General features: G+C 37.6%; 1 protein-coding gene across 1 annotated transcript; it reads left to right on the top strand.

Moving 5' to 3' along the window:
* The first annotated feature begins 9,702 nt into the window (after positions 1-9,702).
* LOC139938999 (glyoxalase domain-containing protein 4-like) lies at positions 9,703-17,230 on the top strand. The gene is made up of 9 exons (XM_071934704.1): positions 9,703-9,938; positions 10,423-10,472; positions 11,024-11,144; positions 12,285-12,429; positions 13,460-13,510; positions 13,975-14,141; positions 14,528-14,641; positions 15,025-15,111; positions 16,078-17,230. Exons 1-9 carry the CDS (start codon positions 9,849-9,851, stop codon positions 16,144-16,146), a joined length of 894 nt encoding a protein of 297 aa, XP_071790805.1. The 5' UTR covers positions 9,703-9,848; the 3' UTR covers positions 16,147-17,230.
* Positions 17,231-17,527: the final 297 nt, after the last annotated feature.

Below are 17,527 nucleotides of genomic sequence, written 5' to 3'. Positions count from 1 at the left end.
ACTGATGATGTTGTTGAGTGCCCTTTGTCGTCAATTCAACGAATAAACGTAATGTGCGATGAGTACGGTTTCCAGACGTCGTGTCATGTTGTGACAATGAGTGATAAGTTAGTATAGTCTGCGTCTCTTTGAGATATATAACAGAAAAGACGTATGAAGCTAAACCACGAACTACAACCATGCACGTTCTATGGTAACTGCCGCTGGTTCCCTGTTTCTCATTTGGTTTATGAACAATGTATGTGCTGTTGGAACCAGTGCTTGCTTAGTCTCTTGTCCGTGTCGTTTCCTCTTCATCAGTCAAGATGAGAATCATGAATATTTGTTACCTATACTAATTTATTTCGACGACCCGTGGCGTTTTCTCTTCAAGGCGGCTGCGGACGTAAAGGGCAGGGGGGGGGGGAGAGAGGGAGACGATTGCTAAAAACATCACCAAGATAATGGATTGGCATCAGTTTAGTTTCACTCAGTCAGCAAATTATCGAGGTATGTTATTATTATAAAATTATGGTAAGTTTCCAACTCAAATTAACTACACAACCGTACGCTACTCAATGGGAAACTACACAACCATACACAAGTCAGTAGGACACTTTACAACCATACACAAGTCAATGGGAAACTACACAACCATACACAACTCAATGGGAAACTACACAACCGTACACAAGTCAATGGGAAACTACACAAACATACACAACTCAACGGGAAACTACACAACCGTACACAAGTCAATGGGAAACTACACAACCATACACAAGTTAATGGGAAACTACGCAACCATACACAAGTCAACGGGAAACTACACAACCATACACAAGTCAGTAGGACACTTTACAACCATACACAAGTCAATGGGAAACTACACAACCATACACAACTCAATGGGAAACTACACAACCGTACACAAGTCAATGGGAAACTACACAAACATACACAACTCAACGGGAAACTACACAACCGTACACAAGTCAATGGGAAACTACACAACCATACACAAGTCAATGGGAAATTACACAACCATACACAAGTCAATGGGAAACTACACAACCATACACAGGTCAATGGGAAACTACACAACCATACACAAGTCAATGGGAAACTACACAACCATACACAAGTCAATGGGAAACTACACAACCATACACAAGTCAATGGGAAACTACACAACCATACACAAGTCAATGGGAAACTACACAACCATACACAAGTCAGTAGGACACTTTACAACCATACACAAGTCAATGGGAAACTACACAACCATACACGAGTCAATGGGAAACTACACAACCATACACAACTCAATTGGAAACTACACAACCGTACACAACTCAATGGGAAACTACACAACCATACACAAGTCAATGGGAAACTACACAACCATACACAAGTCAATAGGAAATTACACAACCATACACAAGTCAATGGGAAACTACACAACCATACACAAGTCAATGGGAAACTACACAACCACACACAAGTCAATGGGAAACTACAAAACCATACACAAGTCAATGGGAAACTACACGACCATACACAAGTCAATGGGAAACTACACAACCATACACAAGTCAAAGGGAAACTACACAACCATACACAAGTCAATGGGAAACTACACAACCATACACAAGTCAATGGGGAACTACACAACCATACACAAGTCAATGGGAAACTACACAACCATACACAACTCAATGGGAAACTACACAACCATACACAAGTCAATGGGAAACTACACAACCATACACAAGTCAGTAGGACACTTTACAACCATACACAAGTCAATGGGAAACTACACAACCAAACACAACTCAATTGGAAACTACACAACCGTACACAACTCAATGGGAAACTACACAACCATACAAGTCAATGGGAAACTACACAACCATACCATTTAATGGGAAACTCAGAACCATACACAAGTCAATGGGATACTACACAACCATACACAAGTCAATGGGAAACTACACAACCATACACAAGTCATCGGGAAACTACACAACCATACACAAGTCAATGGGAAACTACACAACCATACAAAAGTCAATGGGAAACTACACAACCATACACAAGTCAATGGGAAACTACACAACCATACACAAGTCAATGGGAAACTACACAACCATACACAAGTCAATGGGAAACTACACAACCATACACAAGTCAATGGGAAACTACACAACCATACACAAGTCAATGGGAAACTACACAACCATACACAAGTCAATGGGAAACTACACAACCATACACAAGTCAACGGGAAACTACACAACCATACACAAGTCAACGGGAAATTGCACAACCATACACAAGTCAATGGAAACCAAACAACCATACACAACTCAATGGGAAACTACACAACCATACACAACTCAATGGGAAACTACACAACCATACACAATGCAACGGGAAACTACACAACCATACACAAGTCAATGGGAAACTACACAACCATACACAAGTCAATGGGAAACTACACAAACATACACAAGTCAAAGGGGAACTACACAACCATACACAAGTCAATGGGGAACTACACAACCATACACAAGTCAATGGGAAACTACACAACCATACACAAGTCAATGGGAAACTACACAACCATACACAAGTCAATGGGAAACTACACAACCATACACAAGTCAATTGGAATCTACACAACCATACACAAGTCAATGGGAAACTACACAACCATACACAAGTCAATGGGAAACTACACAACCATACACAATGCAACGGAAAACTACACAACCATACACAAGTCAATGGGAAACTACACAACCATACACAAGTCAATGGGAAACTACACAACCATACACAAGTCAACGGGAAACTACACAACTATACACAAGTCAAAGGGAAATTGCACAACCATACACAAGTCAATGGGAAACTACACAACCATACACAAGTCAATAGGAAACTACACAACCATACACAAGTCAACGGGAAACTACACAACCATACACAAGTCAAAGGGAAATTGCACAACCATACACAAGTCAATGGGACACTTCACAACCATACACAAGTTAATGGGAAACTACACAACCATACACAAGTCAATGGGGAACTACACAACCATACACAAGTCAATGGGAAACTACACAACCATACACAAGTCAGTAGGACACATTACAATCATACACAAGTCAATGGGAAACTACACAACCATACAAAACTCAATTGGAAACTACACAACCGTACACAAGTCAATGGGAAACTACACAACCATACACAAGTCAATGGGAACCTACACAACCATACACAAGTCAATGGGAAACTACACAAGCTGCACAAGTCAATGGGAAACTACACAACCATACACAATGCAACGGGAAACTACACAACCATACACAAGTCAATGGGAAACTACACAACCATACACAAGTCAATGGAAACCAAACAACCATACACTACTCAATGGGAAACTACACAACCATACACAACTCAATGGGAAACTACACAACCATACACAATGCAACGGGAAACTACACAACCATACACAAGTCAATGGGAAACTACACAACCATACACAAGTCAACGGGAAACTACACAAACATACACAAGTCAAAGGGGAACTACACAACCATACACAAGTCAATGGGGAACTACACAACCATACACAAGTCAATGGGAAACTACACAACCATACACAAGTCAATGGGAAACTACACAACCATACACAAGTCAATGGGAAACTACACAACCATACACAAGTCAATGGGAATCTACACAACCATACACAAGTCAATGGGAAACTACACAACCATACACAAGTCAATGGGAAACTACACAACCATACACAATGCAACGGAAAACTACACAACCATACACAAGTCAATGGGAAACTACACAACCATACACAAGTCACGGGGAAACTACACAACCATACACAAGTCAACGGGAAACTACACAACCATACACAAGTCAAAGGGAAATTGCACAACCATACACAAGTCAATGGGAAACTACACAACCATACACAAGTCAATGGGAAACTACACAACCATACACAAGTCAACGGGAAACTACACAACCATACACAAGTCAAAGGGAAATTGCACAACCATACACAAGTCAATGGGAAACTACACAACCATACACAAGTCAATGGGAAACTACACAACCATACACAAGTCAATGGGGAACTACACAACCATACACAAGTCAATGGGAAACTACACAACCATACACAAGTCAGTAGGACACTTTACAATCATACACAAGTCAATGGGAAACTACACAACCATACAAAACTCAATTGGAAACTACACAACCGTACACAAGTCAATGGGAAACTACACAACCATACACAAGTCAATGGGAACCTACACAACCATACACAAGTCAATGGGAAACTACACAAGCATACACAAGTCAATGGGAAACTACACAACCATACACAATGCAACGGGAAACTACACAACCATACACAAGTCAATGGGAAACTACACAACCATACACAAGTCAATGGGAAACTACACAACCATACACAAGTCAATGGGAAACTACACAACCATACACAAGTCAAAGGGAAATTGCACAACCATACACAAGTCAACGGGAAACTACACAACCATACACAAGTCAAAGGGAAATTGCACAACCATACACAAGTCAATGGGACACTTCACAACCATACACAAGTCAATGGGAAACTACACAACCATACACAAGTCAATGGGAAACTACACAACCATACACAAGTCAATGGGAAACTACACAACCATACACAAGTCAGTAGGACACTTTACAATCATACACAAGTCAATGGGAAACTACTAAACCATACAAAACTCAATTGGAAACTACACAACCGTACACAACTCAATGGGAAACTACACAACCATACGCAAGTCAATGGGAAACTACACAACCATACACAAGTCAATGGGAAACTACACAACCATACACAAGTCAATGGGAAACTACACAACCATACACAAGTCAATGGGAAACTACACAACCATACACAAGTCAATGGGAAACTACACAACCATACACAAGTCAACGGGAAACTACACAACCATACACAAGTCAATGGAAAACTATACAACCATACACAAGTCAATGGGAAACTACACAACCATACACAAGTCAATGGGAAACTACACAACCATACACAAGTCATAGGGAAACTACACAACCATACACAAGTCAATGGGAAACTACACAACCATACACAAGTCAATGGGAAACTACACAACCATACACAAGTCAATGGGAAACTACACAACCATACACAAGTCAATGGGAAACTACACAACCATACACAAGTCAAAGGGAAATTGCACAACCATACACAACTCAATGGGAAAATACACAACCATACACAACTCAATGGGAAACTACACAACCGTACACAACTCAATGGTCAATGTGAAACTACACAACCATACACAAGTCAATGGGAAACTACACAACCATACACAAGTCAATGGGAAACTACACAACCATACACAAGTCAAGGGGAAACTACACAACCATACACAATTCAATGGGAAACTACACAACCATACACAAGTCAATGGGACACTTCACAACCATACACAATGCAATGGGAAACTACACAACCATACACAAGTCAATGGGAAACTACACAACCATACACAAGTCAACGGGAAACTACACAACCATACACAAGTCAATGGGAAACTACACAACCATACACAAGTCAATGGGACACTTCACAACCATACACAAGTCAATGGGAAACTACACAACCATCCACAAGTCAACGGGAAACTACACAACCATACACAAGTCAATGGGAAACTACACAACCATACACAAGTCAATGGGAAACGACACAACCATACACAATGCAATGGGAACTACACAATTCAATTAAAAACCTGAATACATACATTCATAAAAAAGTAGGTTTGTATCATAAAATAGCTTAAAAAGAGAATTACAACTATAAACTAAAACAAAACAAATATTTGCCACAGCCACTCATCTCATAATTTCTACATGATTTTATTAATTTCATCTAAGTATGTATTTCCTTTTTGTATTCTTTCATTGGCCTGTTCCATTGGATACAAACAGATGGGTGTTCAAGATAGAAGGCCAAGTTGCAGAGCAGATGATTTCATCCTTCCAACGCATCAAAGTTCAGCTTTCATTAATGGCTCAAGACAATTTTGTGTGGTATTATCGTTTCTTTTTGTGGAAAAAGGGAACAGTTAAAGAAGCTTGGTTGTTTTTAAAGCAGTTTCTGTAGTATCATTTACATGAACCTTTATATATTAAAATAATGTGCAATTTCTTCTACATTATTCAAGTTGGACATGGACAATGTTGTACTGCTATGTATTGTTGTAAAAACGAATTGTACAAATGCATACATTTTCTTCTCATGTTTAGATTAAAGTTCCATACTTTTATGATGTATGTATGTACTTTGAATTGTTGAAATAACCTTTGGTGGAAAAAAATGCGTCTAGGGAGATTGGTACCACTTTCACTTTTTTTAAACTTCTTTTAACAAATAAAACAACTCGTCATCAAAGATATGTCAGCAATATAGTATGGTTTTATAATCCTCGTTATAATCAAATTTCAACATTACAGAAATAATAGTTAAAATGGCTGCAACCACAACTTTGAAGAGGGATTGTTTCTTTGCATCATTTTAACCTTTTGTACAACGTATTTCCAACTGCAAATTAACAATGTTTTTTATAAACAACAATGGAATAATACGGTATTTGCCTATCATTAAAGAAATAAAGATTGTGTGAATAGACGCACCAAATGCAATAATAGCTTCCTCTGATTTATTTTCAACTTTGTGTGTGAATCTTCATTTCATTCACATTCTAGAGTTAAGTTTTTGAGGCAAAAGTTATTGTCAACGGTGGAGGAAGGGAGACAGTTTGTTACATCAAAGTTTTTAATGAAATTTTTCGATGCAAATTGTCAACCAATGGATCTCCATGTTCAGTGTACTTTTGGTTTTTTTATACAGCACTCATTAAGTTGACTGATATTTGGAAGGGCAAAGGAACTCCGCATAAATGTAACATGGAGGCAGGAAATATTGTATTTTCCTTCATCCATGGTTGTGATAAAAATCTTGATCAAAATGATTGAAGAACATGTTGCTGCGTTTATGCGCATGTATATGTTTGTGTTTATTATTAGATTTTGGTTCCTGTTTCATTGGAAAATGCAACTTCTGTTATGACAAACAAGAGAGGAAAGCCTAAAACCATTCGAACCGTAAAAGGCCTGTAACTTTAACGCTTTTCTGCATTTGAAGACAACTTGATATTCAAAGATTCAAAATATTTGTCATGGTAACAGCATAAAATTTGTTTTCCCTGTGTTGGGCCTATAAGGAGAATCTAATACAAGTAGAGGCATAAAAACAATAGACAACAAGAATATGTTTATAAAATTAAAGAAATAGAAAGGGGGATAATACAGATCATAAAATACACAATAATCAACAAATTTTAAAAATGCACCACGTTATCTCGACCAACTATTGTTACAAAGGTTAATATTGCGCTAGGTAGAAAACGAGTTCTTAAAACTGTTGGTCTTGAGACATAGTTGTCGGACCCTGCCTGAGTGGTTCTGAAAAAATTGATGGTTAAAACTTATTAAACTGAGTCATAATGTAATCTTCCATGATTTCTTGCATGCTCTTATAGTGTCGGCTCCAATAATCCTGCTGGCCTTTTTTGGGATGCGCTGGAGTTTCTTACAATTTGCCTGGGAGAGTGAATTATACCAACAAATACAACAGAAACTTAAGATAGATTGAAGATATTCAACATACACGATACATTCCTTACTGTCGAGATTATTATGGATCGGTAAGAATGTCAATGTCGCGGTAAATAGTTGCGTGGTATTATTGAAATTGCTTCACTAACAACTTTTCAAAAGTTTCCACTAGTCACAAACTTTCAAACCAATATTGATATAAACTCAATTTATTTATGGATTTAAGTTAGCCAGTAAAGTAAAGTTTAATTCATGCCGTGTCATTTTTAATTTGTATACATTTACCTAAGACGACTCTTCTAACTGAAAAGCGCATCGAGTTGAAAATGCTTTTAAAACATTATCCAGTGTGGTGATTTAAAAGTTGAGTTGATTTATATTATTAAAAACAGGTAAGCCCTATCTATTTCCTTTCATCTATTACACCGAAGCCCTGCTTAAAGTCGCAATTGAGTTATTGCTTGACATGACAACACTTTGCTAGAGGTTAAACACTGTACAAACGGTTTTTAATTATCAGGAAAGAAAGAAACTGTAATTCAACGTAACAATAATTACTACCAAAGCCTACATCTTATAAATATTCAAGTAAAAGTCACAATAATGACTTACATTTCATTTGAACTATAGCCCCCCCTAATACAACTATCATGACTTATTATCTATCATAGCAGTTTTTCGTAAATGAGATAAACCGGTTCGTAATAATTATTACGATTAATGCTTACTCGGTAGTGATATTCCTGGTAATTATTATAACTTTGTGTTCCCGTATTCTCCTGTCTTCTCAAAGCCCCTACGTAATTAATTGTCAGTGCTAAACAGTATTGGTATATTTTGAAATTGCTCGCGCCCGAACACTAAAACAAATTATTTAGATCTAAAAAGAACACAATTAGAAGGGCGTGGCCGGAACGGACCAAATATTAATAAATGACTTTGTGTCTCGGTTTCTGTTCACAGTATTTGGGCTTATTATTGTTGCTTTCTGAAAAGAAAAAGGTTTTTAAAAAGGGGGAATTTATATTATTGTTTATGCTTGTTCGTGTTCTGTTTTAGCTCAATTATCTTTGATGGAATATATTTTTACAATAGCCAAGAGGTGACGAGAGACGAATAAGCCCCATTAGTTGTCAGGGTGCCACTATAGGCCAAAAGTCATGCGCAAAACAGGGTTATCATTCCATGCCCTCAAATTCTGTTTAATAATATTGTTTTGGGGTCGTGCAATTAATTGTGTCGCTAGGGGCCTATAACAATTTATCACAACCTGGGTGCTAAGTGCTTCAGCTTTTGAGGAGATGTGATAAATGTAGGCTTTGAGGTTGGTCCTATTTGGCTTGGGAAGTGAAAAAGTGATCATACTTGCAGCGGTTTAGGAAAAAACACATTATTTTGTCTGGTTCCGAAAAGCTGGCCTGCCAAAAATTGAAAAGAAATCAGATGTTTTATTAGTTGTACGAAAATATATTTGATTGGTTTTCAAGAGGTTCAGATACTTAAAATAGTTTTTAAAATAACTTTTGAATATTATATAGCACAAGCATTGGTTGCGGCTATGAATCTATGAGCACCTTTTAGAGCTTTTTGGCGCCCTCCCGTGTTAACAAACTGAGATGCAAAACACTGGGTTGAACTTCTGCCTAAATGCATACTCATGAATATGCAAATCACACTGTTTATTTGGGAAATAGTGCGAACACAGGGTAAGAAAACCTCCATTCATGATCCAACCATTAAAAGGTGTCAGTAGACAGTTTACCTAAAGCAGTTACGTTACAAAATATGACGGGGTTGAACTTTAGATGGTTTAATACAGAAAATAGTATTGGCTCAAAAATAAACACAACATTACGACTGCAAGAGACTAAGCACAACTTGCGCATGCGTATTTTAATCACAACCATCCGTGGTTTAGCTTCATACGTCGTGTTGGTTATATAAATTATGCCTCTCTCTTTGTAGTAATGGTTTTTCGCCCATCGTGTGTTCACCCCTCTCTCTCTGCTCTGATTCTCTGATAAACGACGTCGGTTAACTCGCGACAAATATTCCTTTCTGTGTCCCAAACTGAATTGTCTTGACATAAGTGTAAGATGACATCTCGCAGGGCATTACACTTTGTCTTCAAAGTCGGAGATCGAACGAAAACTGCTGAATTTTACAGAGATGTGCTTGGTATGCAGGTACGTATGTCACGTGTGTAAATAATGTCAGGTGACTTCCTCCCATGCTTTATGTATGTGTCGTTTTTGCCTTGTCATGATGATGTACAGGTTCAGGATGCCTGTTTTCAATGTGTTGTTAGTTACTTTATGAATTTCCTCCACCCCCAACCATGCTGGTGTATTCAAATTTATGTGGTTGTAAACTGTGGTTTCTTTCTTACCGGTTTTTGGTTGTATTCTGTTGTGTATCTCTAATTTCTAATCCTGTTCTAATACTTAATTAGGCCAAAAAAAACTGGCCAAATATAAATAAATTCTCGTTTGTCTTTCGCTTTTAATTTTTCAATGTTTCTTGTGTATAAACATTCTCCTGTGCTTTTTAAAATGTAATTTTTTATTTTTATTCAGTCTTTGGACTGTGACAAAGCAGGCTATGTTTTTATCATTTTAATAAACCAGTAACTAATAATAACCATTTTTTTAATTAATTTTTTGTGTGCAGTTTTTACGACATGAAGAATTTGAAGAGGGATGTAAAGCAACATGTAATGGGTAGGTAGACCAAGATATTTCTTCATCTTTGATGAGGTAATTTTAACAAATTTATACTACCAGTTAAGCAGGATCCAGCCACAGAATCCAGTTATCCTCCTGAAGACGATCAGAGCATACTGTATAATAGATGTTAAATTAGTGTCAGGGGATAAAGAATATTAATTTTTGGTTTTTACCCATCATACACAGATGTGTGTTAGCACTGTATACTCGGTACTTTCCCGAGTCCTGTAAAGAAAATATCACAGGCATATTTACTCGGGTGGGATTTGAACCTATGACCCTTGCAATTCTAGAGCAGTGTCTTACCAACTAGACTACCGAGATTGCCCGGTAGCTAGAGGCAGTTTAAATCCTATGTTTTGGCAGTGGGTACCGCAACGATATAATAGATGTTAAATTTGCATTGGGGGTAAAAACCCAAAATGAATATATTCTTTATATATATGCTATATGATTGGGTTCTAAATTCAAAATTCATCTTTGAACAAAGTGTGATAAAGCATATAAGAACAATGCAATAAGAACTGTATTTTATTATTTTTCAGACCGTACGATGGAAAGTGGAGTAAGTCTATGGTTGGATACGGACCTGAGGACAGCCATTTTGTCACAGAGCTCACCTACAACTATGGCATTAAAGATTACAAACTAGGCAATGATTTCCAGGTAGACTAAATTTTGTACTTAATTTATTACTGGTACTAGGTCCATCCGCATTTTAGCACTCAATCTGTTTTGTTTTTGTTAATAGATGAATTATCAATATCGCCATAGTAATTTATTTGGAGATGTCACACTTTGCCCAACAGTTAAGATTAATACCCAGTTAAGATCAAAGCTCTATGTGATATCGGCCCCCTGCAATTTCATCTTTGAGAGGGCAAGGCTATTTTCATTTTGCTAAGGGCATTTCCAAAGGGACAATCATAAAGATCAGTAGTGGGAAACTTTTTAAGGGGCACCAAGGCCAAACCATGGCAATAGTGGCCTCAGTGTAGTTTGATGCCTTGGACTGCTAGTGCTAGACTTTTTCAGTTTTGAAGTTATGTACAAATGATAAAACCACTGGACTCAGACCAGTGCAAAAGTCTATGGCCCACTTTCATGGAGCTGCTTAAGCAGAACATGTTGCTTTACATTTTCCTGCTTAGCAGAAATGTGCTGGATACCAGTCACAAACTGTATGTGTGACATGGTAGTTTGGCTGGTAACCTTAATCTGGTAAGCATTGTGTTGCTGTGCTTAGCTACTTTTTGTGTTTAAATGCACTGGACACTTAATAGTTACTCAAAATAATTGTTAGCATGAAAACCTTCTTGGCAACAAGCAATGGAGAGCTGTTGATAGTATAAAACATTGTGAGAAATGGCTCCCTAGTTTTTGAGAAAAAAAGGTAATTTCTCACTCTCATATAAAAAGACTTAAGACCTGAAGCCTTTTATGATGCATCTGAAAGCACACAAATTTGTGCAACAAGGGTGTTTTTTCTTTCATTTTTCTATTGCAACTTCGATGACGAATTGAGTCCAAATGTTCATAGATTTTTTTTTTTTATACATTATTTTTAGCCTTCACCAAGTGAGGAAACTGGTCTCTGACAATCAAAAGGTGTCCAGCAGCTGATTTCACGAAACGCTAGGATTAATCCTTTCTTCTCGTCCTAACTTAGGATGGGTTCAATGCGTCCTAACGTCTTAAGAAACGGAACTTAACTCGTCCTATGGTCGTAAGATTATTTCTAAGTTAGGAAGAGTTTGGTGAAATCGATGGCTGTGCCTTTAACTATTTGTGATTTACTTCCAACAGGGTATCACCATACAATCCAACAAAGCTGTGCAGAATGCTCGAAGCAAGAACTGGCCTTTAGTCCCTGTGTCCGATGGGCTCTACAGTGTGGAGGCTCCTGGTGGCTATAAGTTCTATCTTGTAGATCAGGCACCACCACAGGGAGGTAAACAAAAGGGCTTATCTAACCATCAAAGATATAAAAATATCACTTGGTCCTCATCTAGATTGGCCACAAAGCTATGTTTTTACCCTTACATTGATGTGTGTAAGCACTGAATACTTAGTACTTTCTTGAATTCTTTGAGAAAATTACTTGGTTGGGATTTAAACCCTTGACCTTTGCAATTCTCGAGCAATGTCTTACCGACTAGATCACCGAGATTGCCTGGTAGCTAGTATACAAATATAACATGGTTTGAAGGTGACTAGTCGATATTAGCTCCCGTTCACCTCGGGAACTAGTTTGTCAACTTCCAATACCGAGGGAAGCTCATCGACTAGTCACCCGAAATAAACCATGTTATATTTGTTTTACTATACTTCATACATATTCAGTTACCGGAACATGAGTTTTGAGCGAGAGAAAATGATGACTGTGAAACAAAATGCACATGATAAGTTTGTTCATGTGTTGGATGTCGCTTAGAGAGCGCTCTTCGTGTGTGTATACAAAACAGGGCCACGATCAATAGCGCCCGGGGATGACGTCGCGCAATGGTAGTGCGCATGACAAGTAGAATAGCTCCCGGGGAACTATTACTTGTCATGCGCATTTACCACTTGCGTGAATACTCACGTGCGCGCTTGTCATGCGCATTTACCACTTGCGTGAATACTCACGTGCGCGCTTGGTAGTTAGCAAAATTTACACCTGGCACGTGATGATGAATGGACCAATGAGAACTCGACTCTCTGTCATGAATAGGTATGAGGTATAGTAAACGCAGTTAAGATGTTGCATAATTTCTCTAAAGAGAACACACAAACCCTGATGCATTTTATGAGAGCATTTTGTTGTGTTCACTTTGTGTAGTCAGGGTTTTATTGTTCTTTAAACAAAGAGTTTCAGTAGTTCCTGAAAGTTCTGAAAAAATGATATCGCTGACATTTTTTTTAAATGCCATCGGGAAGTGGTTTAGAATGTTGAATTGGGTGCTGATTTGTTTGTTTTTCGTTTTGATTTTAAAATTTAGATCCAGTTCAGAAGGTGACTTTGGGAGTCTCAAATTTGAGCAAGTCCACAGGTAAGTAACTAATTCAAATCCAGGGTTAAAGTCTCTGCATAGTTTGGTTGAATATCAGACAAATTAGTGCGCTGTACTTTGTTTTGAACAACCCTGGGGCTGCCTGATCATCGAGAAAACTAAGACTACATTTGAAACGTGTCATAATATGCAAACCAGGTACTTTGCAAGCATCACAACATGTTAAAACAAAACAGCTACAGAGCCTTGACTTTCTGCAGTCAAGATTTCTAAACAGCTCATTGGAAGGAAATTAAAATTAAAAACAGTTGTAGATGAACGTGTCAGTAGAGGGGACACACATCATAAGATGGTTGAGATACATAAATTTTGCTAGAACTAGGAGAGGCAAACTGGAAAGCATGTATTTAACGGTGCAGTATCTTGCCTGCCAGACTAGTGTAAGGCCAAACAGTCACTCGAGTATTATATGAATGAGTTGACTTTATGTGCATTCAACACAGATTACTGGACCAAGCTTTGTGGCATGACGCTGTATGAGCAGACAGACAAGTCAGTATTGTTGGGATACAGTGAGGGGCAATGCAAACTGGAACTCAAGGCTGTCGGAGCGACGATCGACCGAGGGACGGCGTACGGACGGGTTGCATTCTCTTGTCCCAGAGATCAGGTAAGTGGATTGGACTGTTCGTTCACAAACCAAGCACTTTGTTTTGAGCCCGGTTCCTACTTCCTGCAAATGCATTTGGAATTTACAGCGTTATTTTCACTGCAAATGTTTTAACTGCGTTATTTTTACTGCTAAGAACCCCAGAGCTTGGATCCGATTAACTAGACTCGGCGACTCCATAGCTAGGACAAATATTTAACAAAATATTTAACAATGAATTATTTTTCTTTTTTACACATTTTTAAAGACAACTCTCAGGGCAATTTTTCAAAAAAAAAAAGAGTTGTCAATTTTTTTTTTTTTTAAATAAAGGAGGTGGCCTCTAAAAATGAAGTGGGCTGCGATTTTAAAAGTCATCTTCTGATACCCAATTTGTTGTATTTCAGCTTGCAGGTATCGAGAGCAGCATGAAGGAATCTAGTCAGGCCATTCTTACCCCACTGGTCAGTTTGGACACACCCGGTAAAGCCACTGTGGAAGTGGTCATTGTAGCAGATCCTGTAAGTGTTATAGCATTGGAGACTAGTTTCTCATGTCAATCTTATCTAGATTGTAAATTTTGTTTGGGGAAAACTAATGGTTTATCTACTTGCATATTTTTAAAAAATATGTTTTTACGCAATTCCCCAGAAACACACGGCCTGAATGCCACCTTAATGTGTGGGCTTTAACCCAGGGCCGTGCCACCTACTTCTGGGGCTTAAACAGGGTTACCCCTTTTACATTCTATATGTATGTAGGCTTGGGTATCATCCATCAGAAGCCTAGTTGGTAGAGCAGAAAGCACTACCTCCCAAACTAAGTTGATGGGTTCAGGGGGTAGCAGCAGGCATAACTGACATCCCTTTTCGACTCAATGACTCAAATTGTTTTTTACTCACAGGATGCTCATGAGATTTGTTTTGTTGGCGGCGAGGCGTTCAGGGAATTATCACAAGTAGATCCTAAAGCTGATGCCCTCTTAGATGAAGTAAGTCCCCCTTGAATGTGTACAGGGCTCGAATTTTCCACTGAACCCCAGGTCAAAGACCAGTGATTTTAGCCCTGCAGCCGATTTCACAAACCCTAGGATTAAAGGAACCCGTTGCCTTGGATCAGTCGAGTTGGTCTTTAGAAAGCGTTTGTAACCGTTTATTATAAAACACATATGATTAGAAAGATATTTTAAAAGTAGAATATAATTATCCACACAAGTATCACTCAAAATTGCCTTTTCGACAAACACAGTAGGCCATTTATGGGAGTCAAATGTTTGACTCCCATAAATGGCAGACTGTGTTAGTTCGCAAAGTAAAAGGAAAATGGTGCAATTTTGAGGCAAATGTGTGTGGATCATTGTATGCTACTTTTAAAACACCTTTCTAACCGTATGCATTTTACAACAAACGGTTACAGAACGCTTTTCAAAGACCAACTCGACCGATCCAAGGCAACGTGTTCCTTTAATCCTATCTCGAATTAGGATGAGTTACCCATCCTAACTTAGGATGGGTTCAATTCGTCTTTGGATACAGAACTGAACTGGATACGACTGGATACAGAACTGGATACAACTGAGCCTGTTATTTTATGACTGAACAAGTTTGGCGGTCTGGTGTATTTTTGTTGTTGTATTTTTTGAATAATCATAACTGGCTGTATAGCATCATGTTTAAATGCTGATTGGGTATAAAAATATACCAACCCATTACTAGATGATTCTGCTTCGTCGTTCGAATGGGATGAAAAACTGTAGGTCCCATGTGTTGTGTAATGCCCTTAAAAGAACCCAGCCCACTTGTATTGATACTATTGGTAATTGTCAAAGACCAGTTTCTCACTTGATGTATCTTAACATATGCATAAAATAACAAACCTGTGAATATTTGGAAAATCTTCAAATTCTGTCTTATAATTATTATCGTAATCGATTTGTCCTCTTTCTTTGTCTTTGCAGGGAATCAAGGCTGACAAAAGTGATGAATATTTTGCAAAGCATCCGGAGAGGAAGGGAGTGGCCAAATAGATGAAGTAAAAAACGAAAAAAATACAAAAAAAGGGAATGCTAGATAGACATACATTTTGCAAAATACCTTGATGCTGCCTGGATTACTAGTATTGTACCTGTCATTCATTATTAAGTAAAAAAAAAAAAAAAAAAAAAAAAAAGAGGCGACCTCTAAAAAGGAAGCAGGTGGGACGTTAAACATGTTTTGGTTTTTGGCCTAAAGGATTGGTAAGAAAAAAATACATCATTGTTTAAATTTAGTCTGAAAGCTTACTGATTATGAATAGCATACTACATGTAGAACCACTTTTTTGTGAGATTTTTCTCTCCGAAATAAAGTCATAATCAAGAAAATTGTGCCTAAAATAAGTTGACTTTGGTTGCTAGAGCGATTATGAGAATAATGTGTTTACATGCTGAAAAATTGTGTGTGGCTTTTCACTAATTTATCCTGACTTACACAATAGATTAAGCCCAAAACTTTTCAGGTTTGTTATTTCATGTATGTGGTAATGATTTATCACACAAAACATGAACACTGTCTGTGACTATTTTGTACTTCCAATCATAAAAAAAAACACCCTTGTCGCACCATGGTCACACGAAGTTGTTTGCTTTCAGATGCTTTATTTCAAGACCTCAAATTCTAAATCTGAGGTCTCGAAATCAAATTCGTTCAAAACTACTTCTTTCTCGAAAACTAAGTCACTTCAGAGGGAGCTATTTCTCACAGTGTTTCATACTATCAACCTCTCCCCATTACTCATAATCAAGAAAGGTTTTATGATAATAATTATTTTTGAGTAATTACCAATAATGTCCACTGCCTTTGAGAAGTATTACTGTATTCAGATGTATTAATTAATTATGAATAAAATTGTTAAAGTTTCTTTCTCGCAGCTTATTTTGTATTTGAAATTAAATCAAAGTTATCTAGTTATCATATTTTAATGAAATACTTTATACCATCAGATTGGGTAAAGAATTTCAACGGTAACTCAAATTTTTGCATTCCATATATTTTGACAAGTATATATTATATATTAAGTCTACTTTCTGAAAAGGTGCAAATAAATGCAAGTTGTTATTCATTCACGTTTAATCCCATGTGTTGTTTTTAGGGTTTTTAAGGCTTAGTGCGTTTTGAGCAAAAAAAAATCCAAATAAGAATTTTAATTACAGGTAAAGTGCATCTCAACTTGAGAAAAACAAGAATAACCTTAAAAGGACAGGTTTTTGGAACAGTGCGATTGTTGGAATCCTTTATTTTAACAGGATGTTGGCTTACACCACTCTTTACGTTTCGAGTTGTCCCTCAAAATGGCTTTTTAAAAAGAGTGGTGGTTATTTCACTCTTTTTGAGGGGTTTCCTTCCAGGACAGAGTGAAAAATCACTCAA

Source organism: Asterias amurensis, chromosome 6 (genome assembly GCF_032118995.1).
Source record: "Asterias amurensis chromosome 6, ASM3211899v1".
NCBI lineage: Eukaryota > Metazoa > Echinodermata > Asteroidea > Forcipulatida > Asteriidae > Asterias > Asterias amurensis.
Note: the sequence above shows the minus strand (reverse complement) of the source record. Positions and strands in the feature narration are given on the sequence as shown.

Excerpts from the sequence above, each read along its gene's own strand:
- LOC139938999 (XM_071934704.1), top strand. The coding sequence starts at position 9,849 with ATGACATCTCGCAGGGCATTACACTTTGTCTTCAAAGTCGGAGATCGA. Across the intron at positions 14,142-14,527 it reads TCTCTTGTCCCAGAGATCAG|CTTGCAGGTATCGAGAGCAG; the intron begins GTAAGTGGATTG and ends GTTGTATTTCAG. Across the intron at positions 14,642-15,024 it reads TGGTCATTGTAGCAGATCCT|GATGCTCATGAGATTTGTTT; the intron begins GTAAGTGTTATA and ends TTTTACTCACAG.